Source organism: Hydra viridissima, unplaced genomic scaffold, assembly GCF_058129835.1.
Source record: "Hydra viridissima isolate aposymbiotic clone 2 unplaced genomic scaffold, HvirCarnegie_v1 scaffold_2, whole genome shotgun sequence".
In the NCBI taxonomy this organism is placed as follows: Eukaryota; Metazoa; Cnidaria; class Hydrozoa; order Anthoathecata; family Hydridae; genus Hydra; species Hydra viridissima.
Window position 1 is genome coordinate 4,230,886 of NW_028324301.1, and position 27,718 is coordinate 4,258,603.

The 27,718-nt window shown below is 28.6% G+C and overlaps 3 protein-coding genes across 5 annotated transcripts; 2 read left to right on the top strand and 1 right to left on the bottom strand.

Moving 5' to 3' along the window:
* The first annotated feature begins 1,339 nt into the window (after positions 1-1,339).
* Positions 1,340-10,763, top strand: LOC149891624 (synaptotagmin-7-like). The gene is made up of 8 exons (XM_090077232.1): positions 1,340-1,662; positions 1,921-2,120; positions 6,717-6,957; positions 7,119-7,286; positions 8,755-8,828; positions 10,009-10,138; positions 10,229-10,360; positions 10,469-10,763. The coding sequence occupies exons 1-8, from the start codon at positions 1,438-1,440 to the stop codon at positions 10,556-10,558; spliced, it is 1,260 nt and encodes a 419-aa protein (XP_089933358.1). The 5' UTR covers positions 1,340-1,437; the 3' UTR covers positions 10,559-10,763.
* On the bottom strand, positions 3,334-5,668 carry LOC149891625 (uncharacterized). Its single transcript, XM_090080423.1, has 2 exons — positions 3,904-5,668; positions 3,334-3,732 (listed from the first exon to the last, which is right to left on the bottom strand). The coding sequence occupies exons 1-2, from the start codon at positions 5,557-5,559 to the stop codon at positions 3,334-3,336; spliced, it is 2,055 nt and encodes a 684-aa protein (XP_089936549.1). The 5' UTR covers positions 5,560-5,668.
* Positions 10,764-11,641: 878 nt separating the features above from the next.
* On the top strand, positions 11,642-25,728 carry LOC145195180 (uncharacterized). Of its 3 annotated transcripts, XM_090077217.1 has the most exons (20): positions 11,642-12,146; positions 12,264-12,434; positions 14,298-14,573; positions 19,001-19,099; positions 19,583-19,634; positions 20,024-20,236; positions 21,131-21,234; positions 21,481-21,530; positions 21,713-21,945; positions 22,028-22,106; positions 23,144-23,311; positions 23,561-23,629; positions 23,846-23,899; positions 24,037-24,075; positions 24,150-24,263; positions 24,420-24,565; positions 24,699-24,784; positions 24,947-25,020; positions 25,156-25,305; positions 25,419-25,728. In XM_090077217.1, exons 1-20 carry the CDS (start codon positions 12,140-12,142, stop codon positions 25,623-25,625), a joined length of 2,391 nt encoding a protein of 796 aa, XP_089933343.1. In that variant the 5' UTR covers positions 11,642-12,139; the 3' UTR covers positions 25,626-25,728. The 3 variants fall into 3 exon arrangements, 2 of the variants coding, with proteins under 2 accessions (XP_089933343.1, XP_089933344.1); XM_090077218.1 differs by lacking the exon at positions 21,481-21,530 and having other exon boundaries at positions 12,068-12,146; XR_016449447.1 differs by lacking the exons at positions 22,028-22,106; positions 25,419-25,728 and having other exon boundaries at positions 25,156-25,240.
* The last annotated feature ends 1,990 nt before the right edge of the window (positions 25,729-27,718 follow it).

A 27,718-nucleotide genomic window follows, 5' to 3' on the forward strand; every position in this document is an offset into this window, starting at 1 on the left:
AAGTAAAGATGGTTGGTTGAACAATTACCTTATAGACACAGGACAAAAGTTAGTTTGTAAGGCTCTTGGTAGCTTTGAAACCTACCAATTAAAACTATACTGCCAGAAAAAGAAGTCGATATACTTCAAGGTTTTGGTGACCATCTTCAATTATTGCACGATGGTAGTTGTAATTGACTATTAGCATTCACTTCAAGTGCCAGGGTTCAAGTGTGTGGCAGCCTGCACAGTATTCTAACACTAATCTCGAAAATATGTTTGAAATCTGTTTTTAGACCTCCAGCTTGAAGTTACATTTCTTCCCATTTATAAACAGACCAATGGTTTCAATTGTGGTGTCTTTGCTTTGGGTTATGCTAATATTTTATTGGATAGAAAATCCCTTTTTGATGATTGGTTTGTTGTGAATGAAATGCGCAATCACTTTGTGAAATGCTTGACAGACGCTTACTTTTATCCTTTCCCAATAAACTTAAATTTTTTGATTCTTAAATGATTGTTTAAATGTTTTGATTCAAAAATAGATTTTTCATTTTTATAATTTGTTTTAATGCTTACCTTAGTTTCATTACTTGCTTCGTCATGGTTATAATTTTTTTTCCTTATGGTTACAGATTTATTAAACTTTTTTCAAAAAATTCCAAACAAGTGTTTATCATTCTTTACAAAATTGTAAACTTGAAATTCACTTTGTTCCATAACGGTTCCGTAGTAACGTGATTTGATTTCAATTTATATATTCTTGTTATATCGCGAGGTTAGAATTATTTTGTTTTATCTCCCATTTTAAACGTTGGGATAAAATAAGTTATTAATTTTAGTAAGTAACGATTACTTTTAAATTACACTTATTTTTAAAACTTTTTTTTTTTTAATGATTTGTTTAAATATAAATTATTTAAAGTAATAGGTATTATTTCTTTAAAAAGTAAAGCTAAAAATTTAAGCAGTTTTTACTTTTAGAAAAAAATCAAAAACTTTCTCAAAATGTTTAAAATGGGAGATATAAAATAATTCTAACCTTGCGATATGTTTAGTAATTTAGTATATTTAGTATAGAGTTAAATTTCAAATGTTTATGAAAGAAAATATTTGCGTTGAATACAAGATACAAAAAACGTCGTAGTAGCGAGATGAACTTATGATTTCAAGAGAATATTGGAGTCTTAATTTAAGATCTACTCTTAATTTCCTGGTAAATTTTTACTCAAAAGGTTTTCATTTTCCGGGAAAACTTGCCTCAAGAGTCTTAATTTCACGGATTCTATTTTACCGAGACACCGGACAACTTATTCTTCGGACAGTTTTTTCCGCGACAGGTAAATCTCCACTGACGCTACCGGTAAAATAGTCACTCCTTGTTATGGTAACCTCGAAATGCTTTAAATAAGTAAACATAAAAATACTTTATAGCTATTAATTTAGGAACACTTTTTAATGGGGTCCAGTAGTAGTGTGCAACGCAGAATTCTTTTAAATAGAAATAAATTCTCTCAGCAAAAAAGCGTTAAACAGCTGTTTGAGGATGAGTTTAAGGAGAATGAGTTATATGGTGAGAATTTGTTCAAGAGTATATCTAACAATATCTCAAATCATTTTCATCTAAAAAGAAATGCCCTAGCATCACAGACACAAGAAGAAATTGTGGTACAACAAACTCAGGTAACTCCTGCTTTTTTAATATTTTATTTAGAATTTTATAAATTTTTTTGAGCAAATGTGTTGGTGTTATGTACAGCTTCAATATTTTGCCCATGTCTATGTTTTTTAGATTTGTAATTAACTTATTCGCTTCTAATATCTACTAAAAAATGAGACTGTTCATATTAATTTTTTGTTAGGCAATTAGTTTTCTAAAATTTGCGGTTTAGCATAAAAGTTTATACATGAAAATATAATTTTATTTAACATAAATTTTAGTTGTTGCATGATTTGTTTATGGGTTTGTATCCTTCAATCAATTCTGCTAGCTTCAATTATGGTGAAGTTAAAATTGCAGCTAAATATATGGTAGAAGAACAAATTTTGCATTTAAAATTTATACAAGTAAAGAGGCTTTTAAAAAGAGATGCTGCAAAATTACCGGATCCTTTTGCTGTTGTTGATTTGTTTCAAATAAGGTTGGGACTTTAACAGTTTAGGATATTAAATGATTTTATTTAATTAAGTTTAAATTTATATATATTCTTCAATATATCAAACCAGGTGGTCTGACAAAACAGTAGCAAAAAAAGTGGTATTTTATTTTTTACAAATTTAACTGTTTCCATTTTCTCCATTACAATTTTGCTTAAACCATTTTATTTATAACATTTTGCATGCAGTCAAATACTAATTTTTTTTATTCTTTTCAGAAAGCATTTTTTTACATTTTATATCTTTACAAATATGCCATCTTTTTTTAAATTTCTTGCTCATTAAATATGGAGTTAGCTGCAGTCCAGCACAACCTCAATTCAGAGGTTGTGCTGGACTGCAGCTAACTCCATATTTAATGAGCCAGACTTTTGACTTAGCTGTAGAGAGCTAACTTCTCTAGCTGTCCTTGTTTGACTAGCTAAGTAAAAAATAATCTTAACAGTAAAAAAACAGTTTGTTTCTTTTATATATATATATATATATATATATATATATATATATATATATATATATATATATATATATATATATATATATATATATATATATATATATATATATATAGTATATGTATATATATACATTAGGGCTGTCCAAAAAAATTTTTTTTTTCAGATTTGATTGCATAGTTGTTTATTTTGTGCCATTTGACATAGTAATTAACTGTGCAAAAAATCTTTCCAATCAGATAATGTTTAGGGGGTGCTCAATGACCATAAAGTTTTACGAAAAATGTGAAAAACATGGAAAAAGTAACAAAGTTCCACAAATTTCTAAAACCCGGTTAATTAGATTTTTCAGATTTGATCAGTTTTAATTATCTCTAAATATTAAATTCTGAATACAAATTACAATCCACATCAACTTTAGACTGGTTTATTAGCAGAGAAATTAATGAAATAAAATACTGCAATACGACTAAAGTTCTGCGGTTTTTGTTATAGGATTTTTGACTCTTTGTCATTGATTAAAATACGAATTATAAACAAAAAAACATATGAGCAATTAACATTTAATTATCGTAATGTTATAGTTCGTGCAATGTTAATGCTAGCGAGGACTATAACTCTTCAGAGTACACTTTCTGGCATCTGGCACTCGCTTTCTGTGATCCTCAACCACCTGAATTAACCTCTGCATTTCAGATTCATTCCTTGTAATCGATTCATTAAACATCGACATTAAAGCCACAGATCATTCGGCAGCATCATTTACTACTTTCAATGAATATACTAAATTTTTTCCTTCTTGGTATTCTGGGGAATCATTCCAGGTAGCTGGATCATTGTTGAACAGAAAATCAATATCAACCTTCATTGACCGCAACGCACTTGCTGAAACTGATGTCACCAGCATGTCCAGAGATTTCTTCTCTAGACTTTCAATGTTCTTTAATTTGATCAACCTTTCAGACCAGTTCTCACCGTGAAATTTCATGTTGGAAATCATTTTTCGCTCCTCTTTCGTTTGAAGTTTGTTTGAAAACAAAGCTAGTGGGACCAATTCTGGTGAAAGGTACCACAAATGGTTTTGAAAGTTCTTGACTGCTGCTTCGGAAATCGTTTTATTCACAACTGCAAACTGCTTAAGTTGCTGAAACAGAAACAAGTCATTAACTGGAGCATCGCTGGCATTTGTGCATGATATCCAAGATTTTACATAAACCAGACTAGCAAATAAGCAAAATTCACAGAGATTTTTTTCCTCTTTTGTGGTCAACTTGAACTCTTCACGAAATAAATAAATCTTAAAACAATAAATAACCTTGGCCATCCAGCGAGCCATGTGATAAGCACCAGGGATCTTGAAATGATAATTTTTCTCTTCTTGATCAGGCAGTTTTCCAAGTATTAACAGACAGAGATCCATGATTTCTTTGTAGTCATCCCTTGGCATTTTAACATGCAGGTTTTCTTTGAGGAATGCAATCACTTCATTTTGTAGTTCTTGCACCAGGGGTATTTTCATTCGAATGTCATCCAGAGGTTTAAAATTTCCTTGATTAACTTTGGGCCAATATTGCTGAAATCTCTGGAAAAGAGGTATGTTGGGACCAGATGATGGTCCAAATAGTGATCCAAACACTCCTGCTACTATGATCTCATGAACATGGTGTCTGCAAGCGAAATATAACAAATTTCTACCTATATGTTTCTCTAGAACTACACATGCACCATTTTTGGAGCCAGTGTTAGAGGCTGTAGTATCAAAACTCATTCCAATAACATCACCAATTATGTCCCAGAAATTAAGCAGATGAATAACTGCTTTTGCTTGGGCTTCTCCAGTTCCAGCTGATAGTTTTGCTATTCCAAGTATTTTGTCAACATTGTGACCTGTCACACCTACAGATAGCCGGTCAACATTTGCTTTAGGGGCTGCAGAATTTGTACGATCTATCATCAGTTTGCCATCCCAGTGGACGATTAATGGTGGTTTGTCCAAATCGCAGAATTCAGTTCGAACAGTGGCTTCAATATTTGATCGATGATAGGTTCGTTTTCTACGGACTGTAGAACGTGACAATGATCCATCATCGAGGTTCTGTCCACCAGCCCTTGCAATTGCTGCTGCTAGTATAGTAAATTTTGTGTCAGATAGATTAATTCTGTCTAATGTTGATGAAACATCAGGCGAGTCAAGAATTGTATCTAAGATACATTGTCGTTTTGGAGTACTTGCTAAACTTGATTCAGCTGACCCTGAAGAACTTGCTTTACTGACTTGTTGTCTGTAATAAACAGGGATTTCTATCTCAAAATCTCTATCAACCATTTTGTCATTATCAACAGCATCGTTATCGTTGTCATCACTATAACTTTCGTCATGTAAAGGTTCAATAACAGGAACTATTGCACTCGCACCAGATTGTCTTTGCTCTTCTTTTAGCTTTCGTTCTCTCTCTGCTTGTTTCCTTGCTTCATTTCTTTCTTCTAATTTTGAAAGTTCTTTGTCCTCTCCAAACATCACCATTTTTCTCTGACATCTCTGATCCAATAAAAATTCTTTATCTTCTTCAATTCTGATCATGGTTTCAGCATCCTTGTGGGCAATGTCAAAAAGTAGGCCAATGGTGTCTGTAAATGATTTCTCTCTCGATTTCTGAGAATCTGACAATCTGGATTTATTTTTTTTTATTAATTTAAATTCCTGGACTAAAGTTTTCAACTTTAAGACTACATTCGGATGAAATGCTGTCGGAATACGGGCTTTATTCCAAATAATAATCAGTTCATCAACAGTTGTTTTAAGACTTTCAGGCACTGACTTTTTGGTTGAATTAAGATGATAAAAAAATGTTTTTAAAACATCAGATGTTAAGGGAAGAACTTTATCTGGAAGATTTGGCTCTGGTTGTCCAATTAAAAAGATTTTGGTTTGAAGTCGTGTAGAGATAGCAACACGAGATGATGCTGCCATTTCAATGATAACTGAAATATTATGAGAAAATCAAAACTCAATACCATATTATACAAACTTATCATTTAGTTGTTGGTTTATGCAGCTGCAGCAATATATTATAATAATTATTACTAAAGAAATTAAATAAATATTTTCAAATTAGAAATTATTATTATCTGCACTTAATAACAAACAATACACTACCAGACTACCATGCTAGTTTTCTGTAATAGGTTACTAAGGTTAGGTACTATCAAAATATTAATACATTTGTTGTCAAACTGAAATTCCAAATAAAAATAATATTTATACTTGTAAACCTTTTTATTCTGTTTGAACAAATTCTAAATTGAGTTAAACAATAGTATTAAAATTATGAATACAAATTTTAACAAAATGATATAAACACAGTTGTTTTAAACACTAGCAGACATTTTTTAGTCTGGTGCCCTGATGACAGTTAATCTGCTGCACTTTAATTAATCTATATAGCACGCAATCAGACAATATTTCAGTGGAAAAAATCTAACTAACCAGGTTCTAGAAATTTTTGGAACTTTGGAACTTTTTACACGTTTTTGACGTTTTTCGTAAAACTTTATGGTCATTGAGCACCCCCTAAACATTATCTGATTGGAAAGATTTTTTCCACAGTCAATTACTATGTCAAATGGCACAAAATAAACAACTATGCATTCAAATCCGAGAAAAAAATTTTTTTCCTGTGTTCACATGAACAGCCCTAATATACATATATATACATATATACATATATATATATATATATATACATATATATATATACATATATATATATATATATATTTATATTTATATATATATACATATATATATATATATATACATATATATATATACATATATATATATATATATATTTATATTTATATATATATATTTATATTTATATATATATATACATATATATATATACATATATATACATATATATATATATATATATATATATATATATATATATATATATATATATATATATATATATATATATATATATATATATATATATATATATATATATGATTGTTAAAAAATATTAAAATACTAGAAATGTTCCTTAAATTATCACATTCTGTCACTAGAGGTTTTGTATGTTATAAAATTAAATCTAGCCTAAATCTTTTATCTTCTAGCAATCCATTGGATATAATAACACGCAAGACATCTGTTAAGTTTAGCACTTGTGATCCTGTCTATCAAGAAGTACTTACTTTTCAATTAAATGAAAATGAGGTCCCGAATACATGCTTGCACATCACTTTGAAAGATAATAGTAATTTGACATCTGATGAGTGTCTTGGAGAAATAACCCTGACTTTAAGTTCTTTAGATATTAAAAATGGCCGAATAATGTGGCTTAAGTTAATGCCAAAAGTAAGTTTTGTAGAAGGGTAATATTACTCTGTAATCCCTTCAAATAAATGCAGTTTCACTTGTTTTGGTTTCATTTTTTTTTGTTTTTTTGTTTTAGAATTAGGGTTGTCTGATATATGTGCCAAAAAAAGGATTTCTTGAACTTGAGAATTTTTTTATAGACTGATTCATCAATTATGGGCTTTATTGATGTTACGATCACCATTAACCAACCAAATTCTCTTGTTTTAACTATTCATAGAGCAAAAGGAATGAGTAGAACTAGCCCTCTATATCAATTGTTTGTGAGACAATATATTACTGGTTTCCCCCAAAAATTTCAAACAAAGGTAGTATTTGTTTTTCCTTATTTATTTATCTATTTATGCTTATCATATATGTTATATTGTATTCACAGAAATTAAGAGTATCAAACATTGATATTTATTAATTTTGAGAAAAGTAAATGTTTTGTAAGAATAGAACATGCAATAAAAAAAGCAAGTCGATTGCATGTGATTTCAGTAACAATTAAGTTTAGATTTAGTGAACTTTTACCCATCAATAGCACTTAAAAATGCTAACTTAATACTTTTAGATCAACTTATAAAAACAAAAGCTGTAAAAGTTCAATAATGACTATTTTTTAAACAGAACAACTTAGAAACTCCTGGAATGATAAGGTTCAAGAACTGGAAAACTTAGGACCAAAAGGACTTTCTTATAATGTTGTTCTGAAATGGTTTTTTTTTTAGTTCTTTGAAGAAAATGTTTTTAAAATGGCAATGAGTCTAAAATCACTTCTAAGATATATTGACAAGTTACCATAATTTTCTAACCTTTGCCATGTGACACAGTTTAAAACTATTTTAAATTGAAGTCAAAAAAGATATAAAGGCATTGAACTTTTTTGATATTACCATATTTAATAAAGTTTACATTGAAAGGTAGTAACTAATGTTCAGATTAAACCACATCCAAATTATGATCCAAAGATTCTAAGCTGCACGTTTTACAGAGCTCACTCTGTATGTAGCAAAACAAAATAAATTTTTCACAAGCAAAAACAAGATAAATTTTCTTGTTTATGTATTTATTAAAATTAGGTACAAAAACAATGAACAAAAGTAGAATATATAATATAAAAATATAAAGAGGTAATAAATAATATATGTAAATAAATATATAAAAAAGATATAGAAGTCAAATCTTAACTATCTCAAACAACCTCTGTATAGTCATCCTGCCTTTGATACCTCCACTAACTCAGGAAGAAAGCTATAAAACTGTTTTTAAATCTAATTCAAACCTAAGATTGCTACTTTCATCAAAAAAGTACAATTATAATAAAAGAACGTAAAAATGCTCAAAATTTAAGAAAAGGAGTTTAATAGTAAAGTCTGTAATACCAAACAAACAAGTTAAAATGTTATAATAAACAATTTTGAAAGTATAAAAAATATGTTATTGCCCAAAAGAACATGTTTTCTCATGCCAAAAACATTTTCTCTCTCATGTAAAAAAAAAGCTATTCAATCACTGACTTCAGAAAATTCTATAAATAATTTTTAAAGTTTCTTTTAGTGGTCATTAATTTAACAAGTTGATCACTGGTAAACAAAAAAGTAAAAAAAATTTGCAGCAAAAAAAATCAAGACTATCAGATTAGATTTCTTAACAATAAGAATATACTTTTTGTGGATATTATTTTATGTTTTATCATAATTGCTTTTTTTTTAAGTAGTTTTTTTTGGGGGCCTTTTTGATTTTTAATTATAAAGTTCCCTAGAATTATTTGTCAAACAATTCTTAAATTAGCTATCATCTACAACTGAGCCTATTTGGGAAGAATCTTTTAAGTTTGAGGTACATACAAATGAATTAAAAAGAAGGTATGTAATAATAGTTTCTAATGATCATGGCTTTGTTTATTCCAATATTAATATTATTATTCCAATATAAATAGCAATATCTATTAAAACTATTGTGCTTGTCTGCAACCACCTGTGTAAATCTTGGTTTACTTTTAAAATTTTAGGGTAGTTGTTATTATTTGTTTCAGAAGTATTTCAAAATCTTAATTAATTGCTAAATATACTTTTATATATATCAGCAAAAAAAAAGTTAAAAAGTATGATGTTATTTACATAGATAAAGTTATTAGAATAGCTGTTACAACACAAAATCGTATTTAAAACTTTGTTCAGAGTTCAATATGGAGTGTATTAAAAACCTAAAAGCATTTGCACTTTCAAAAATAATGTTTGTGTTTAACTAAGGGGAGGCCACAAAGCTAAAGATTTGATTGATAAAATATCAAGATAATTGAAAAAAAAAATTAAACCATGGTACTTGACAAATATTGTGATAACATTTGTGCTAAAAGTTTATTACTTTTGGCTTCAGTTAAAAAAAGACCTTAACAAACTGATGAAAAACAAAAGAAGTATTTAATTTAAGTGACCAGTCTTAAATGCCTGCTTTAGTGTGAGGAGGAAAGTTCTCTCAAAAGTCAAAAGAAAAGAACTTTTGGTCCCATAGTTACCTACTATAACAAGTTTATTATTAATGTTTATACATATAATCATAGGAATTCAAAAATTATATTTCTCCTGAACTCTTGCGTGTTGATGAACATGCACAAACATTAGTTGAACGCATTATTCCATCACTGGAGTTGTTCATTGGTTTCTACATTTCTTTAGGTTTTTTAGTACTTTTTGTTGCGGCATTCAAAATAGAATGTCCTAAAATATTCAAAACACGGATATAAATATAAAACTTAATGTTTTAAGTTTAAATACTGCAAAATGCTCAAAAACGATAAATTTTCATTATAAATGTTGTTAGCTGTTTAATAGTCACTGTATGTAATCTTGTATAGGAAAAATATGGGTTTAAAAAAAGCATTTTGCTAGGTTTTTAAAATTATTTAGAAATGCTTTTCTGACATAAAAATGATGTCAACGCAAAATCTTTAAGATTAAAACAAGATTTATCCTGGTGGTTACACGCAAGCACAGTGAGACCAACATTATGAGTGCTAGTTGGTTTTTTACTGTATTTTTTTAGAATTATTGTGCTAGAAGTGTACAATCAAGATGGTAAAGAAGACATTTACGCAGGTGGTGTGTATATCCCTTTGGAGGATTTCAATATGAACTGGTCAGGCGAGCAAAGGACTTACTCGTTACAGGATTTGGTAAGGATTTGTAAAAGAATAGCTATCTATCGCTTTAACAATTTTTATGAAACAACTTTTTTGAAATCATCGTTAACAAAATTTATCTAGAGAAATATGGGACCACCAAGAAGTAAATGGAGTAAAGAAGGAATTGGAATGGAACTACAAGAGTCTACAAGGGCCCATATTACATATGGTGTCCCGGCATTTTTAACTAAAAAAGAACATCGTGGTACTAAGGTTGAACGATTTGTATATTTTTTTGTAAATATTATTATAAACTGCTCAGCCATATTTTAATTTTAAAATGTGTACTTCTTGAGTGGGGAAACTGATTTTTCTCTTTAGATTATTACATTAGTTTGTGAAAAAGCGAATGCGCAAGCTAAAGTATTATTAATCAATGGCATTCCCTCGAAACAAGCGATTGTTTTATAGAAAAGCTATTTCTTGAAAAAAGAAGGTGAAAAGATTGCTTTAGACTGCTGGAACAAAATAGCTCAAATCAATAAAATTTAAATGATAATATGCCCTTGTCGTGCATCTGTTGCTCTTTAAATGAAAATTAAAGCAGCATTAGAACTGGAGCGTTGTGTTCAGTAGAATTAGAGCGTTGTGTTCAGCAGAATTAGAGCGTTGTGTTCAGTAGAAAATTATTTTTGATTATTTATCTCTTTTTATTGTATAAGTTTCTTAATATATATATTTAATTGTTAAAAATGGCTAGTAAATTCTGCTGAGACATTTGTGTATAAAAATATTTATCAAATCACCTTTTCTGATATGTATATGTAATATATATAGTATTTATAAATGATTTATTTTATGTCAGAATATGCTTTTTAATTTTTATTTATTTTTTTTATTAAATGAGCTAACATAGTCACATTACTCCTTAAAATATCAACTTGACCCTTAAGATATCAAGTTTCAAGACTTGCAACATAAATCTTCTAATACCGTTGGTATATTGTGATGTATGGGCGAAGGTACTCATATCAAATTGATCATTTTCATAGGTTATTATTTGGGAATGGATTAGTCTTTGCATTCTAGCTCTGACCGTTAGCCTCTAAACTTTTCTCCACCACAGTGATTTACTGTGATTTTGACTGTGCAATTCAAGTTTTAAGTCACTAATAATAATATACTCATCCATGTTTGTCTTTTAAACTTTTAAAATACCTTTTTTAAATTTTGTAGAAACAAGTAACTAGGTTAAAAGGGTTTCACAAATGGTAGGAATATGAAACCTAAGATAGGTTGCATGGCTTGGTTAATCGATGAGAGTCTTTGACGAGTTTTTATTCATTAACATACTGACTTACCTAAATATGTCATTCACGTCAAATTGATTTGTTTCTACATCATTTTCGCACAGTTTTACCATTTCATAATTGCATGTATCCTTACAGTTTTACCATTTCATAATTGCATGTATCCTTTGGCACTGGTGGCAAACTGGAAATGTTCTCAAAAGAAAAAAAGTCCCTTTCCTGTCAACGTGTATCCCTTCTTTTTCTTATCCAGAGAAATACATTTACTATTCGTCCTATGTTAATATTTCCATTCCCATTCCAATATCTATTTCCATTTCTATTCCCATTCTTATGTTATTGGATAACTATTAGCCATTAATAAATACTCAAAAAAAGCTTTGAATATGGTGGATAACGTAGTAGTTTATAATTAAATTTCTTTTTCTAAGACTTTTTTTATGCAATAGTACTACTTTTGCCTATTATTTATCAAGAATAGTAACCCTAATTCCTCTTCCCCCTCCCTTCCCCCTCCCCCTGGTTCAAGTTTTAATGTTTTTTTCAACAAATAAGTTCAAATATTTATCTGCTCAAAAATTGGTAGTATTTTTTAAGGTGCACATCCCAAAAAATTATTTATTGATTAAAAACAGTAAAAGAGTTCGACAAGATACCAAATATTTGTCCTTTAAATAGATGTCTTTTTACAATAAAAGTTGGATGTATTTCAAAATATTGCTCTAACTACTTGAAAAAAGTCATGACAAGTAAGTTTTAAAAGTTTTTTTTTTAATCACATTCCATTAAAATAACATTATTTATATTTGAATTTATATTGTTTAAAATGGCTCAGTATATCTTAAGTTCAGATGTTATTCTTTTAGCTAGCATGGGTACATCTACAACATTAGAACTTGGACAAGATAGTAGAAGAAGCTGCCAATTTACAAAAATTGCATCCACATGTATTGAAAAAGTGAAAATTAATTTTCATAGTTTACAAAGTGAACTTGAAGAGCATAGAGAATGGTTAATGCATCATAATATTTGTAAAGGTTCTCAGTTTCTTTTGTGTACAAATTCATTTTTTTAGATATTACTACAGCTGTAGATTTTGGGTTTAAGCATCATTAAAATCTTAAAGATTTATAAACTTTAATGTTCTTTCAAAATTATAACTTTTTTTTTTAATGTTTAAATTATAAGGTATTAACAAAAATTTTGATATCGATGTTAATTCTTTGACACAATATTGGTTATTATAGGTTGTCTTTATATTGTAAAAAATTTTAAAAACTTTTCTAAAGCCCCTCTAAAGCCTTTCAAGACAAGCCCAATATCCTGTTTAGTAAAATATTAGTTTTTGTGGCAATCCTGTTTAACAAAGCATCTTTTTAGTTAAAACATAGTGAAATGTGCTGGTATCTTGAATTTAAATCAAAGAAACTCAAGCAGCTTGTATAATATATGCTAAACTATTAAGTTTAGTCATACTAGCTCTGCATTAAAATCTTAATTTGATTTTTCTGGATGTTATTAATGTTGTTTAATTGCCAAAGAGTTTTTTTTACTAGATCAGGATAATGCTACCTGTGATTTTCATTATCCTGCAGCAACCATCTTCTTTGTTCCTGGATCACTTGTTATAAGGGTGGCAAGCTCTGAAACCAGTTTCCCTCCTCTTTTTGTGGTACCAAATATGTCTTCTGTCAAGTTCCACTCATAATTACTGTTCATAGAAAGAATACCATCAACTGTCCACTCATAATTACTATTCTTAGAAAGAATATCATCAACTTCCTTTCCTTTTTTTTCATAGTCCATTATGTCATGGATGAATTGCAGGTCAATAACAGTGCATCAGCACTATTGCTAGCTTTTGACTTTTGACTAACTCATAGATGATGCCATAAAACTAAAATTTTTAGGTGTTAAAGTTTCATGACATTTTGACATTTTAAATTAGAAAGATATTGAAGTTTTACTACTTAATAACATTATTTTTGACATTTTCAAAACAGTGTATAAAAAATTTTTTCCATCATTTCTATGAATTTTGCATTGATTAAACACTGTTTTTGATGAACAAAAATAAAGTTCAAGCTCAGTAATTGCTTGGAGTTACATGGTGTCTGTTCTGTGGAAGGCTACCATTTGTCAGTAGTTAGCTGAGTTTAAACATGTCCATACAGACACTAATGATGCTGTATGTGCAAGGTAACTACGCCAAAAAATATCTAAAAGTACCTCTGTGGACAATTCTAAAGTGAAGTTGCAGGAGGTTCTGGCAAGTGGTTTCTGGGATGCCCAAACAATAATATTATTTATTTAGGAAAAAGAAAAACCATCAATAGTGTTTATTACACAATGATGTTGGATGTTGGACCAATTGAAAGATAATATCAAATAGAAATGATCCTATATGACTAAGAAAAAAGTTCTCTTTCACCAAGACAATACACCGTGTCGCAAGTCAATGGTGATAGTTGCAGAGTTGAATGAATTAGGTTTCGAATTGCCTTGGCACTCGCCTTACTCCTTAGATCTGTCCCCCTATTAATTGTTTGGAAGTCTCAAAAGAAAAAGAAATTTGACGTGAATAATGAAGTCAAATTAAACGCTGAAGAGTTTTTAAGAAAAATCTTGAAAAATCTTTCTACAAGAAAGGCATTAAATAAGTGTATGATAAGAGTGTAACTGAAATGGTTGTATCTACACAGGGAACTTTGAAAAAAGTTGTTACATCATTTCAGTTTAAAAGGCTATAGTGCAATTCTTGCACATTATCTTTATGGTTATAAAGTTAATAATGAATATGAAAATATAAAGAAAACAAGATTATTATTTTTTTTTATCAATAACTACATTTTAAAACAGTTGATAAATATTAAGTTTGTAGCTTTGTTTATTTCTTTCAGGTTTAGACAAAAAAGATTGTACAAATTATGAACATTTTGAAGGAGATTCTCCTTTCCTTCATAACGAGGCTTCAATTCAGGAAGAAAGTTTTGGCTATTTAAAGTTAAATCAAATTATTCAGGGAATTCATAATTTGGCAGAGCGGCTCGATAGCGATTGTATAAGATTGAGCAATTTACTGGAAAGAGAAAAATTTAGAACTGAAAAGCTAAGAGATGATCTTTGTAAGCAAGCATATCAAAGGTATCATGAACTTTGTAAAGACATTCAAAAAGGTACATTTAAGGGATTTTTTATTTTTAATTAGTTTCTATGTTTATTTATTGTCTAATCTCTTTTCATTTCTCAATTTTGACCATGATTGAATAGTGATGATCACAAATAGAGTTGCTTGACATTTATTTTAATCTTAAAAATTTTTTTTTTGTTATATATCTTTACTTTAGCTGCAATACTAGTGAGTAAAAGTTGCAATAATTTTGAGCAATATTTATTTTAAAGTTTTAAAAAATTTAAATTTCTAGAATCTAATTACAAAAACCTTAAAAGTTGTTAAAGATATTGATTAATAGATCCATGTTAAAGCATCATGAAAAAGTTTTTTTTAAGCTGTTATCTTGTTAACATGGCCTACAATGCTGTATCACATTTATTTAAATGTGCTACAGTATTAGTAGACAATGTTAAAAAAAGCTAAAAAATTTCTTTGCATAACTTCAAATAGCACAGGTTTTTAGGTAAAGAATTCAATTTTTCATAATAGAAATTGTATAAAAGAAGTTTGAGGCAACAAAAACAGTTATGGAAATGCTGTAAAATGATAAAAATGAGCAAATAGGAAAATATTACTTTCATCAAAAAGTCAGACTAAATGAAGCTTTACAAAAGAAGGAAACAAAAAATTTAAAATTAAAAAAAAACAACACCTTTTTGATTTGGTTGTTCAATTAATTTTGTGTGTTATTTTATTTAGATTTAACATCTAAATATCTTACAAATTTCCTCACTTTGATACTAAAATTACTGTTAAAATTTATTTTATTGTCATTATTTAGTATTTAGGACTTAATTGGTTGTATTAAAGTTAAATCAGCACAAAATTTGAATTGGCTAAACTTCCGAAATTATTAGAATTAGGTGCATAAAAAATTAGTGCTCTTGGTTATATATGCCAAATGTAAGTATTATCTTTTATACTGGTGTATAAGACAACCCAGTGCATTAGTAAAATATATGAAGACCACACTGGAAAAACGATCAAGCTACATTTTTATTGTTTTGAGTAAATTAGATTTTAAACTTCAAAAAACCATAGCTCACTTATTTTTTAAGCTAAATATCTGTGTAATTTGATCGGTTTTCTAGTTATATAATCAATTATTATATAGTTAAACTGCAGCTGAATATAACAGGGGCAAAAACCCAAAAAAAGCAAAAATGTAGCTTGATCGTTTTCCAGTGTGGTCTTCATATATATATATATATATATATATATATATATATATATATATATATATATATATATATATATATATATATATATATATATATATATATATATTCTTTTTTAAGTTTGATTTTAAAATTGTTTAATGAAAAGAAAAGGTCAATACTCAGTATTTAAGTCAACTTGGTGTAAGTTTACTTTTTTTAACCCCTCATAAATGACTTAAAGCCTTAACTTAATACTGGTATATATGAAAAATGTATAGCTGATGGATTCGCTTAATTTTTTGAATTGATATGGAATAAACCAGAGCTGGGCAACCGCTAATTTTTTTCAAGTCCAATAGTTTGAGTTTCTAATGCGCTATTGATAGTTTGATAGTTTTCCTAATTTGCCTGTCCAATAATTGATAGTCCGATATCTAGAACACTAGAAAACTTGATCTTGAAGACAGCAACGTATTTCACACCATTGTCCATTGTTATGCACAGGTTTTGCTGGAGAGGGCAAACTTATTGACCAGATCCATCTTGGCTTTAGCTAGATAATTGCTTGTCCGCTGGACAAGAATCTCTTTTACACCCATATAGCTTTTTCTCTCTTGGGGTTTTGCAGTCACATCAGTGAATAGTCATGCCGAGAAAGTCTCTGTTATGTGCAGACCAGCTATCTGCAGTGATGGCCACATGTATGACTTTCTCTAAGCTGCTGGTGAGGATAGCTTTGGCATTGTCTTCCAGCCGTTTCAATGTCCATGGACAACTTTCTTCTGGAGGGGACCTTAAAGTTTTGATTCAAGGGTTTCAGGAATTCCTTTATGGCAGGAGAATATGTGATAAGAGCTGGCACAATGACTTTGATGATGAAGGTATAGTATTGCCTACGCACCTTCTTCTGGTCAAATTTTTCTCTTAAGACAGACTCTATGCTGCTCTGTTTCTTGTGAGGGTCAACTTCAATGTCTCACTGCAAAAAAAGAAAAAAATTGTTTAATAAAGGTCAAATTCAGCTCATTTTTCAGAAAAATTTACTTAGATTTTGGTAATTTGTTATAAAAAAGGAAAGATATTGGAAGCCAAAAACTTATGGATACAGAACACTATGGGATACAAAATCTACAAGGATCCATGCAGATTAAGAATCAAAACACACTTGTTGACTAAGTAATTAGTATTAATAGTTACCTGGTTCCAGATGATTATCTACCACACTTAGAGCCAGCACTTAGGGCAGCTATGAAATCAGGAGCCTTCAGATGATGCTGGGCTTTGTTGTGGACCTTGAGGTTGCTCAGTGAAGTTCCAGAGTGCTTGATTTCCTTGTCACAACCCTTACTGCCCAACTTTCCTAAGGACCTCCGAGCCATCTTTTTTTGGGTTGAAGTGAAGCAAAATCAAATGTACTCACAGATTCAGGGTGGTGGCATGATGGACAGGCTGACTATGTTGCCTGTGGTAAACTGGCTGTTTCTCTGGCTGGAAGTTTGAGGCCTTAAATTGCTATCATAGGAAAACTGGTCATCTCCCTAGCTGGAGGTGTCAAGCATTATCATCTCCTCTTCATTACTCCTCTGGCTCATTTCATTATCAGGCCCGCTTGACATATCCCTGTGGTTCATAGCACTAGATGACTGATTTGATTTAAATGTCAAATATTTGTCAATTTCAACTTGATATGATATCTAACTGTAGTTGTTTACAGAAATTTAAATCTACTAAAGTTATAAAATTAATGAAACATTTCAATATCCAAGTTTTTCTCTTCAAACAATTAAAATATTAAAAAAGGTTATAAAAAAGATTTATAACTTTTTTTAATATTCTAATTATTTGAAGAGAAAACTGAATTTTTCAATTACAATTACTGATTGTTTGAACAGACAACTGAGTTATTTCAGTTACATTTACTGATTGTTTGAACAGACAGCGGTTATTTCAATTACATTTACTGATTGTTTGAACAGACAACTGAGTTATTTCAATTACATTTAGTGATTTACAGAATACTGCTATACCTCGCTATACTATTAGCACAGTTATGTGCTAACAGTATAGCAAGTTTTAGCAGTATTCTAACCATATGACCTGTTTTGGCCAGGACATTCCTGTTTTTTTGTATTTATTGATTGTCCCATTTTTTTCTCAAATATTCTAGGTTTGTCTCATTTTTTTAAAAAGTATAAAACCCATCAATGATTGTTTTTTTAATAATTAATGATTTATTAATATTAAAAAATATTGCTTAGTTGCAAAACTGAAACAGGGGGTTAGTAACACTAGTTTTGGTTGCTATCGTTTTGTGAAAGGAAGTATTTCATTTCTCAAATTTACTGTAGTAAATCTATATTAAACAGCTTCTTTGTGGCGCAACTAGTAACTTAGGCAACTAAGGCCAATGTATCTTGGGACTCAAGCGTAAGGAGGAGAAAATCTTACCCAAAATCCATCTTACGCCGTTGTTGGCCTAAGAATCTAGCAGTGCTGATGGACACTTTAACTTGTTGCAGCAGTTGAAATAGAGAATGATGTGCCCCCAGTCGGAAAGGGGTGAAGCAACAGTCAAAAAAAAAAAACAGGAGTTGTTAGTGGAACAGATAAGATATGAATGATCATGCATCCAAGTACCGGTGAAGGTCTCCTATAAGTGCAGAGATTATGGCATAATGCTGAGGAACAAATACATAAACCACAATTTTTGAATCTGCACTTATATACTACTATTTTCATATATATAAATTAGGAAGGCAGAAAAACAAAATAGTCGAAGTCAGGTAATTGTTTTTTTAGACAGATATTCTGATACAATTTACTTAGTCCAGAAGTTATCAGGATAAAGGATATTTACTATAGCTAGTCCAATTGTCAAAGTCCAATACATATATTAGTCCAATAATCTGATATTTTTTTTCACTCTGATACTATCGAAATATCAGAGCTTTTAACTTGTTTAACCAAATAAGATCACTGAATAAGATTTAATTCTGAAGAATTAAAAGTTTGAAAAATGAAAAATTAAAAGTTTTTGTTAACTTTTACCTGCTGAATTTCTTAAAAGTCTGCTTTTAAAATTATAAATCACTCTAAAATTGGATGAATCATAACACAGAAGTTGAAAAAAATTTGTTTGGTTTGTAAGGTTTATAACAGATTTTGAAAAAAAAACATCACCACCACTGGAATAAACCACACTAATTAATCCAATTCAAGACAAATGGATGAGAATATCAAATATGATAATAATGTTTGTTTCCTATAGAACATGAAAAATGTGCAGTTGATGTTCAAGAACTTAAATGGCATTGTGATTTTCAAGGAAGAATTGAGCTGCGTTTAAAAGAAAAAATCAGAGTAGCTGGTAATTTCTTGTCCTTTAAATGTTTTTATTGTGCTATTAGATAGCATTAAAGTTTTTTATTCCTCACAAATACACAGCATGAATTCTCTTTGAAGTGATGCAACTAAAATCTCCCTTATAAAAAGAATCAATTTGTTCTTTTCAATATATTTTCTTAATCAAAATATATTCTTATTTAGTCTGTAGGTTTTTAATCTTTTAATTCATTCATAATAATACATTTTTCAAATTCAAAATGCAATGTTTTTCTTTTGTTTTTTTTTTAAACAAAATATCTTTTCGTTCTCAAAGTCAAATTTGTTTTTTAAAACTTTGTCTTTTTGTTCTTGGAGTCAAAAAAACTTCTAAATTGTTTTTTTGTTTTTTTTTTTCAAATATTTAATCTCTTATTTACAGATTTTACTTACAAATATATTTTGCTGTTAATACATTCACTTGGTTTTTAAATATTTATCAAAACCTTTTAACATTCTCTTCTTTTAGGCAAATGTAATAGCAAATTACATCAACAAATTAGTTTTATTGAAGTAAACTGGTAAATTTAATTGTTGTTCTTTGAATTTTGATTTTGTCTGTATTTTAATTTACTAACTTCAATGGCTTTCATTATTTATTTTATCCAATCAAAGAAATCCAATCAGCAGGTTCTCAATTTATTTAACTCAGTATAAATGATTAAGAATCATTTTAAGACTTATGTTTTCTTAACTACGTTATCTTTTCTTAGAATAATTTTTTTCACTTGATTTAACTAAATATGCTTTTAAATAGATTTTATTATATATATTTGGTATACTTTTAGGTATATAAAACTATTTTCTATAATTTTTTAAAATTGAATTACAATTTGAAATAGTCAACTTGAATCTGTTTATTGCATCTCTTGCTTTTAATCTTTTATTAAAAACCTTCTTTCAATTTAAGTCCTTTGATTAAAGAAAAACTTGAATGTGAAAAAGAAGCAAAGTACTGCATTAAAAACGAACAAGAAATAACAAATAAGAAATTAAGTTCAGAGCTTGAAAAACTTAATATTCAGGAAGCAGAATTCAATAAATTGATGAAAATATTTACTAAGGAGCAGAAGATATCAGCAGATGAGCTTTCATTGTTGTCAAAGAAGTTAAATGATATGCAGTAAGGAAGTTTTTTGTTGTTTTTTTTTGTAGCCAGACTTTAAGTATATATTATTATAATGAACCTTGACAGTATCAGAACTTGGAAAATTACTTCTATTATACTAAGCAGGAGTTTTGTATATTTTTATGTTAATTAAAGCGTATTTTAATACAAATCGTTAAAATATGCTTTTTAAACAGATGTCTGTAACAGTTTTTTATTTGTTGTTACGCAAAGACTGTAAATAATAACAAACAAAAAAATCAAAAAGAAAAAATCAGCCAATTGTTGACCTCGTCATGAAAGACACTACGTCTAAAGATATTGCTAAGATGCTTAAGAATCCTTTAAATACTTTCTGGGCAAAGAGCAAGCACACCATCAGAAATGTGATCAAGATGGATCTGAAAACTAAGTCTAGAGTCAGAATCAAAAAAGATCTTTCTTAATCCTGGGCCTGTCATCAGAGGAGTGGCTTTATTATTTTGCTCAGTTTAACATTTAATGTGTCTGTGTTCTATTTTTTTTATATTGAAACAATAAAGAGGTTTATTGGTTGTTATTCCAGAGATTTTCATTTGAAATTAAAGTATTATTTAAAATATTTGAATTACATCCCACAAAATAAATGGCTCAAGGTTTTCAGAGTACTGATAAGGTTGGCGGATACATCATTGCAGTAGTTGATATTTCTATAGGCTTCAAAAATAACAAAGGAAATCTTGCAGAATTGAAATTTTTTTTTTGTTGCTTATTTTCTAATATTAATAAAATCTATTTTGAAGGATTTCCTAGTAAACTCTATAGAATTAGTTTAAGTAGAAAAATAGAATAAATATATTATCTTCATAGTCACTGAATTGTATTTTGGTTCCAACTTTAAAATTAAATTTAAGAAGTGGTTTTATTTAGACAAGTTTACATTAATCATCAGAAAGAACACAAAGAAATGAGTAGCAGATTATCAGGGATGAAGAACCTTATTGTAACTTTAGAAAGCGAAATTTCTGTGCTTGGTAGGTATTTTTTTTCAATTTCATTCTTTATTTATTGTGAAGCTTTTTTTTTAAGGAAGTCTGCTATGCTTATTTTTAAATTTTCTCGTAAATTAAGAAGTCTATTTTTAAATTTAAAGTTGGCTTAGTAATTTAAAAATTAGATATTTCAATCAAATTTGCTTCAGCAGGAAGTGTTTATATGAGTTGATATTAGCAGCTGAGCATGAAATTTTTAATATAAATATGTATATTTGAAATTTTTAGATCAGAGAATTATGGAGATAGAATTGCTTAATTCAGAGTTAGAGAAAGATGTAATTTTACTTCCACAGTTTTCTATAAACCTAAAAAAACTTGATATAATTTATTTATTTTAAACTAGCTTCTTATGTTTTATGTTATATCCTTTATGTGTTATTTTTTTTAATTTTATGATTTTTATTATAATGTATAATATGTAAACAGTATGTTTAAGTTATTTAAATTTGTTCTTTAGATGCAACAGACAGCAGAACATTGTAGAAGGAATAATATTAAGTATGCTGAATTGGTAGAGGAAGAAAGATTAAACAATCAAAAATGCTTAGATCTGCAGATGTTAATCAAGAAAGAGTTAGGACAGTTAAATTTGCAAGTTTCAAATCAAACTAACAATTTGAGGATGTTGGTTCTTGGCAACCAAAAGTTAGATAAAGAAATCGATGATTTAAAAGCAAAAATTTCACAAAGGTTTATCTTGTTATTGATTTTTGAATAAAATAAAAGCATCAAATTAAATAAAAAAGTAAGTAATCTTTTTTATGTGAAATAGTGAAAAGAAGAAAATATCTGACATTAAGGCAGCAAAGCGTGCTCTAACTGATAGAGAAAAAGTACTTGCTGATTTACAGGTTGTTTTTTTTTAATCTACTGAAAGGATCACCTTAAAATAAATTTCTTTAGTAAGATACAAAAGTTGTGGTTTAAAAAATATAACTATGTAGAAAAAAACCATAATTTTAAATTTCTATTAACACTCTCCCTGTCTTTTTTTTCTAAAGAGAAATTAATTTAAGAACAAATAGATTTTCAAATTTAGTTTCTCAGAGTATCTTGATGTATAAAAGATGTTAAGAGTAATTCCAATTATGATAAATTCATAAGTCATTATAGAAATTAACTCATCAAATAATATGGAGTGAAAAAGCCTTGAGGTTAAAATATATTTGGTACACTTTATTTATTTTATGAGTTAAGTAAAAAGCACAACAAATTGTTTAGGCTCCATATGAAGTGTAGTCTTATGTAAAAGGTCAAAAGGAGAGGGTTGGAACCAAAGGCAAATTCCAAAAATGCTACACAAACTAGTGATGCTAAATCAGTACCTCACAAACTTCTGAAGAAGAACTTTTAACACAAGAAAAAATAATCCAAATAGAAAGTTAAATGATTTTATTGAGTAAATGTAAACAGTATATGGTTCAATGTGACTCTGTATGATAAAAAGTCTAAAAGTTTTATTGAGGGGCCAAAACCATTTCTTTCAATTCAATCTTCCAATTTATTCAACTGATTTGTAAGGTATAAATTTTCCTATTGTTCAAAGAAACAATTTTTTTTTCCAACCTGAGAATTTTATTGCAGCCCTAATTTATTCCGAGGAACAAGTTGGTAGAATTTTGGAAACAAGAAACACTCCTATTAAAGAGCCTTAAAATGGATTAAAGGATGGTATAGGGGTAAATGTAGTTCCAGGTATTGACTTAAAGTATAAAAACTAGTCAAAACTGATCAATTTGAATGATATTGACTGTTTTGAGACTCCTTGTGAAAACTATCAAATGAAGAATGTTTGAGAATGAATACAGTTAAAATAATTTACAGTGAAATAAAGATAGAATTGCAAAGTTCTACATCTTTCATTTTAATCTAAAAAGCTCTTCTTCAGATAATCAAAGAAGAGACAGACAAACTTCGAGTTATTCATAACAAGTTGTTATTAGCATATGACCAACAACGTGTTCAGGCAACAGAAATTGAAGAAAGTCTACTATGTCATTGTAATGATCTAAAGTCACAGAACGATGAAGAAAGTCGCAATTGTGTTATTTTACAGGTCAAGTTTCTTTTTATTCAAATTAATTAACTTATTTTTAAACTAAGTTGTAAAAAAGATATATATGTCCCTTAAAACCAAATAATATTCAATAAATTTAGATCACTATTACATTTATTTATAATTATCATTTATTTTCAAACCAGAAGCCTGTTTTTTTTATGATGATAATTTTTGATTGAGGGTAATTAAGCTACTTTTCTCTTGGGATTATTTAATTAAATAAATTTAAAGAAAAACTTTTATTAGGCAAAAATCAGTTCAGATGCTGCAGAATATTTGTCTCAGAAAAAGATCTGTGAAAATAAACGCAAGAAAGTAAGAAAAATTAGTATTGTGGATTAACATTGGTTGTAATTCTTAATTATGTTAATTTATGTACATTTCTAAAAAATCTATGTTCAGAAAAAAAGAGGATTGTATGTGATTGTGTAGTAATACTTATTTGGAGTAATTCTTTTATTTTAAAATTCTCTTATAGTGTTCATAAGTAATAAAAGATATACTGAGAAATCATGTTATGAAATTATTTAGCTTGCTGAAGCCAAAGAACAAATTAATGCTGCTTTGACAACAGTCAATCACCAAGTTCGTTTTGATTATGTTCACTTTACAACAAATAAAAAAGATTTATAACAAAAAAAAAAAGATAAATCAAGTTTTTGATTAACAGATATTAGAAGCTTTTTGCAGTTATCATTAAATACATGACGTTCATTTTTCAGGTTGATATGCTCAAGGATAAAGTTGATTTAAGATTTAAGGTACATCTTGATGATAAATTTAAAAAATCTTTATCTGCTGCTGCAATTAGCTAAAAATATAGATTTTTATTTAGACAATTCAAGGCTTCGAAAAACTGTTTGGTAAGGTTCTCGACAAGAATAACCAAGTTCAAATGTCATTAGAGGAAGAAATATCTTTACTAAAGCCTAAAGAAGAAACGCTCAAGGTTTTTTTTTTTTTAATATTTTCTAAATATATGCATTAACATATTGTTATCTTCCCCTACTAAAGTTATCAAATAATCAAATCAAAGCAATTCAAATTATGTTTATGTTTAAACTTATGTTTATTTTTTTTTTTTTTGCTTTTAAAATTCTTATAGAAGGAATTGTCTCAAATAATTGAAAAGCAGTCATTGCAAGAGGAAACGACACTAGAGTTAGAAAAAAAGATGGCTCAAATTAAATCGTCAAGAGTTACTGTGGAGAAGAACATTTCATCAAATGATGCTGTGATTGATAAACTTAAGTAAAATTTATTTTACTTTGTGTAATACTTATACTTTATGTTTTTCCTTAATTTTTATTTTCATTCATCTTTCAAAACAATGATTCTTTTTTCCGTTTACAGAAATAAGCATTTAAGCCTTGTATTTGTTTAGTGAGGAAGATGAAGAGCTGCAAATAGAGATAGATTTAAATTCTAGTATCGAGGCTGCTCTTACGTCTGCTTTGAAAGAAATTATTGGTATTATGTTTTATATTTTTTGTTATTCTGGATTTTCTTTTACACTTTATGTGTATTTTGTGTATATCTTTATGTGTATATCGAGTATTTTGCTTTAAATTATTTTATTTCGATCCTTTCCTAAAAATGTAACTTTATTAAAGTAACTTTTTACATCAACAGATCGTTCTGAAGCTCAAGCTGAGATCCATAAAAGAAGGATGTTGTCTAGAAATCAAGTATTGAAGAGAACACGAGTAAATAATAACTTTTTTCTGTTAGTTATTTGTAGCTCAGTTTCTTCATATTACCTTCTTGATGCGTCAAAGTGCCAAAAAATTAACGTTTAGGTTTTTTTAATCTTCAATACCTTTTTTCCTCTTCCTTTTTAGATTCAAATACAAAATGGTCGTGTAACAAATACAAAACTTGCCCACATGTATATTTTATTACAAAGCAAATATATTTTCGTCAAAACTCGTTTCATTAACTTATACGAAAAGTTCATCCTTGCACAAGATAGTTTACAAGACAAGCAAAACGTAAAATCTTTAAATACGTCAATTTATGCCAATTTTAAAATCAGCAAATTCCCCACCACCACACCACCATCACCCCTCCAAAAAATTCACTTTTTTCTGCGTTTTTCTTTTAGCTTTGCAAAACATTTACTCGATTGCACGATGCTTTAGAATGCTTTTTTAAGAATTGTGAGGATCAAACTAAAGTGGATTTAGGAAAGTTCGCGCAGATCTCCAAAAAAAACTCAACACAATTGAATCGTATTCATAGCGATTTAGAAATAGCTGTCAATCGTATGTCAGAGTTTCTTGAAAAGAAAAGCATAGACAGTTTGTACTAGTTTATCCTTTAGTTTACTTCTGACGAAAGTTTTTTTTTTTTTTTTGTTTTGTTTTGTTTTTGTTTAAATATTATATTTAAATTAAAACTTATTGCAAAAAGCGTTCGTTTGTGTTTTGTTTATATAAACCAAAAATAAAAGTTCGAGCATTTTTCAGAACGCAGGAAGGAAAGGTAAAATAAAATCTATTGAAGTGGGAGAGCTCATTATTTCTTTTGTTTGTCATTGAATTGTCTTATTTAACATGCTTGTCCCACTTCTTGCCTGAATGTCCACTTCTCCCTTTTGTAACTTTTTTAGTGAGTGTTGACAGCTATGCAAAATCTTAATCTATACAATGTTTGAATGATTGGAAGACTTTGGAATTCTTCTAGACGAAATTGAAGAGTAGCAAGTGTTGTTTTTGTTGAGATGCAGATTCCATCTCGTGTCTCTAGCCATACTCCACTTTTTAATTTACCTTTGATTTAATATTACTTTTTTTTAAAATGAGAAATGTGTGTGTCTGTGTGTGTGTGTATTAGCTGCTGTGTCACAAAACAAGACAAAACAGTTACAAGCACGTAAGTAACTTAAGCAACAGGGGAAGGTGGGGTACAGTGAATTAAGGGGCACAGTGAATAAGAGGCATTTTCTCAAAGATTAGGATTTTGTTCATCATGATAATGTCATCATTTTATATGCTCATATATCAGGCATATTTATATTTGTTATCCCATAAATTTTGACTACCGGTTTATAGAAGGTAATTTTTTTTTTTAGCTAGCTAAAGTAAGTTTTTTTACGTTTTTTTTATTTGTTATGGAGATCACGGTTGAAATTATGTAAAAAGTTGAAGTTTTTTATTCGGATTATTGATATTTTTTTGCTTCCTTTTAGCACTTTAGCTTTTCTTTTACAAACACTTGTACCCCAAGAAAATTTGACTTGAATTTAATTTGTTATGAGTGGGGCACAGTGAATCGGGGTACAGTGAATCGGTTGATTCACTGCGCCACATTAATGATCTTAAAGATTAAATTCATGTATTTTTAACAAATCAACTACATGCAAATAAATTTATTAGTTTCAAGTTTAGAGATTGTGTTATTATTAATTTTTTATTTTTTGAACAACTTTTAAATATATGAATATAATAAATAAAAATATATTTAAAGTAACTTTTTAATTTCATGAAGTAAAAAAATTTTGTATTAAGTATTATTTCATTATGGTTTTATAATATTTGATGTGTATATTGTTTTGAAAAAATAGTTTAACAAAATACTTCCCACATAATTTCATTTATAACAATAATGGTTGTTTATGTTTTATTTGGTTTAGTCAATATGGTCAGAAATCGAAAACAGATTGACAAAAAAATTTGTAACAAGTACTGTAAACATGTATGATGATGCACTCTGTTATTATGTTTACTTTTATAAAAATGTTGTTATTTAGATGTTTGAATAATTTTTTTTGTCAATGAAATCCTTCTTTATTTTCTCAATTTTCAATGCCTATTTTTTCGATTTTATAATAATCTAGTTACCAAAATTATGTCAAAAACATAGGGTCTCTCCTCCCTCAGTCTCAAAATTATTTGGCTTTTTACCTATTCACTACAATTTTTCACATTGTCATTACTGATTCACTGTGCCCAAGGTAGCGATTCAAGGTACCCCAGTACTGGGGTGCAGTGAATAACTTAATATAACTTACTTTAAACCTCTCTGTGAAGCGAATAATATTAATTATTTGAGTTTCAGTGATTTCTTATCATAAAGGACATGTATCTCCATCCTTTCAATTGTAAAAAGATAAAATACAGATTTTAACTTTTACTCAATTTAAAAAATAAAGAAAACCGATCCACTGTGCCCCAACTTCCCTTATTTAAGATTTAAGTTTGAAATTTTATACACATAAGGTAAACTGTTGGTCGAGAAACCCACAGTAAAGTTTTTCAAAAATACGAAGCCAAAGTAAAATGGCAGATTTAGTCATGTAGGTATTTTACTACCAGTCCTTTCTACAATTTCAATGAAAGGTTTTAAATGGTTTTTAAACTATTATATGAAAATGAAAAGATGAAAATAGCTCTTAAGATATTC

Excerpts from the sequence above, each read along its gene's own strand:
- LOC149891625 (XM_090080423.1), bottom strand. The coding sequence starts at position 5,559 with ATGGCAGCATCATCTCGTGTTGCTATCTCTACACGACTTCAAACCAAA. Across the intron at positions 3,733-3,903 it reads TGGCTCGCTGGATGGCCAAG|CAACTTAAGCAGTTTGCAGT; the intron begins GTTATTTATTGT and ends TTTCTGTTTCAG.
- LOC149891624 (XM_090077232.1), top strand. The coding sequence starts at position 1,438 with ATGGGGTCCAGTAGTAGTGTGCAACGCAGAATTCTTTTAAATAGAAAT. Across the intron at positions 6,958-7,118 it reads GGCTTAAGTTAATGCCAAAA|ACTGATTCATCAATTATGGG; the intron begins GTAAGTTTTGTA and ends ATTTTTTTATAG. Across the intron at positions 10,139-10,228 it reads CTTACTCGTTACAGGATTTG|AGAAATATGGGACCACCAAG; the intron begins GTAAGGATTTGT and ends AAATTTATCTAG.
- LOC145195180 (XM_090077217.1), top strand. Across the intron at positions 14,574-19,000 it reads TTGTAAAGACATTCAAAAAG|AACATGAAAAATGTGCAGTT; the intron begins GTACATTTAAGG and ends TGTTTCCTATAG. Across the intron at positions 24,566-24,698 it reads GCTGTGATTGATAAACTTAA|TGAGGAAGATGAAGAGCTGC; the intron begins GTAAAATTTATT and ends GTATTTGTTTAG.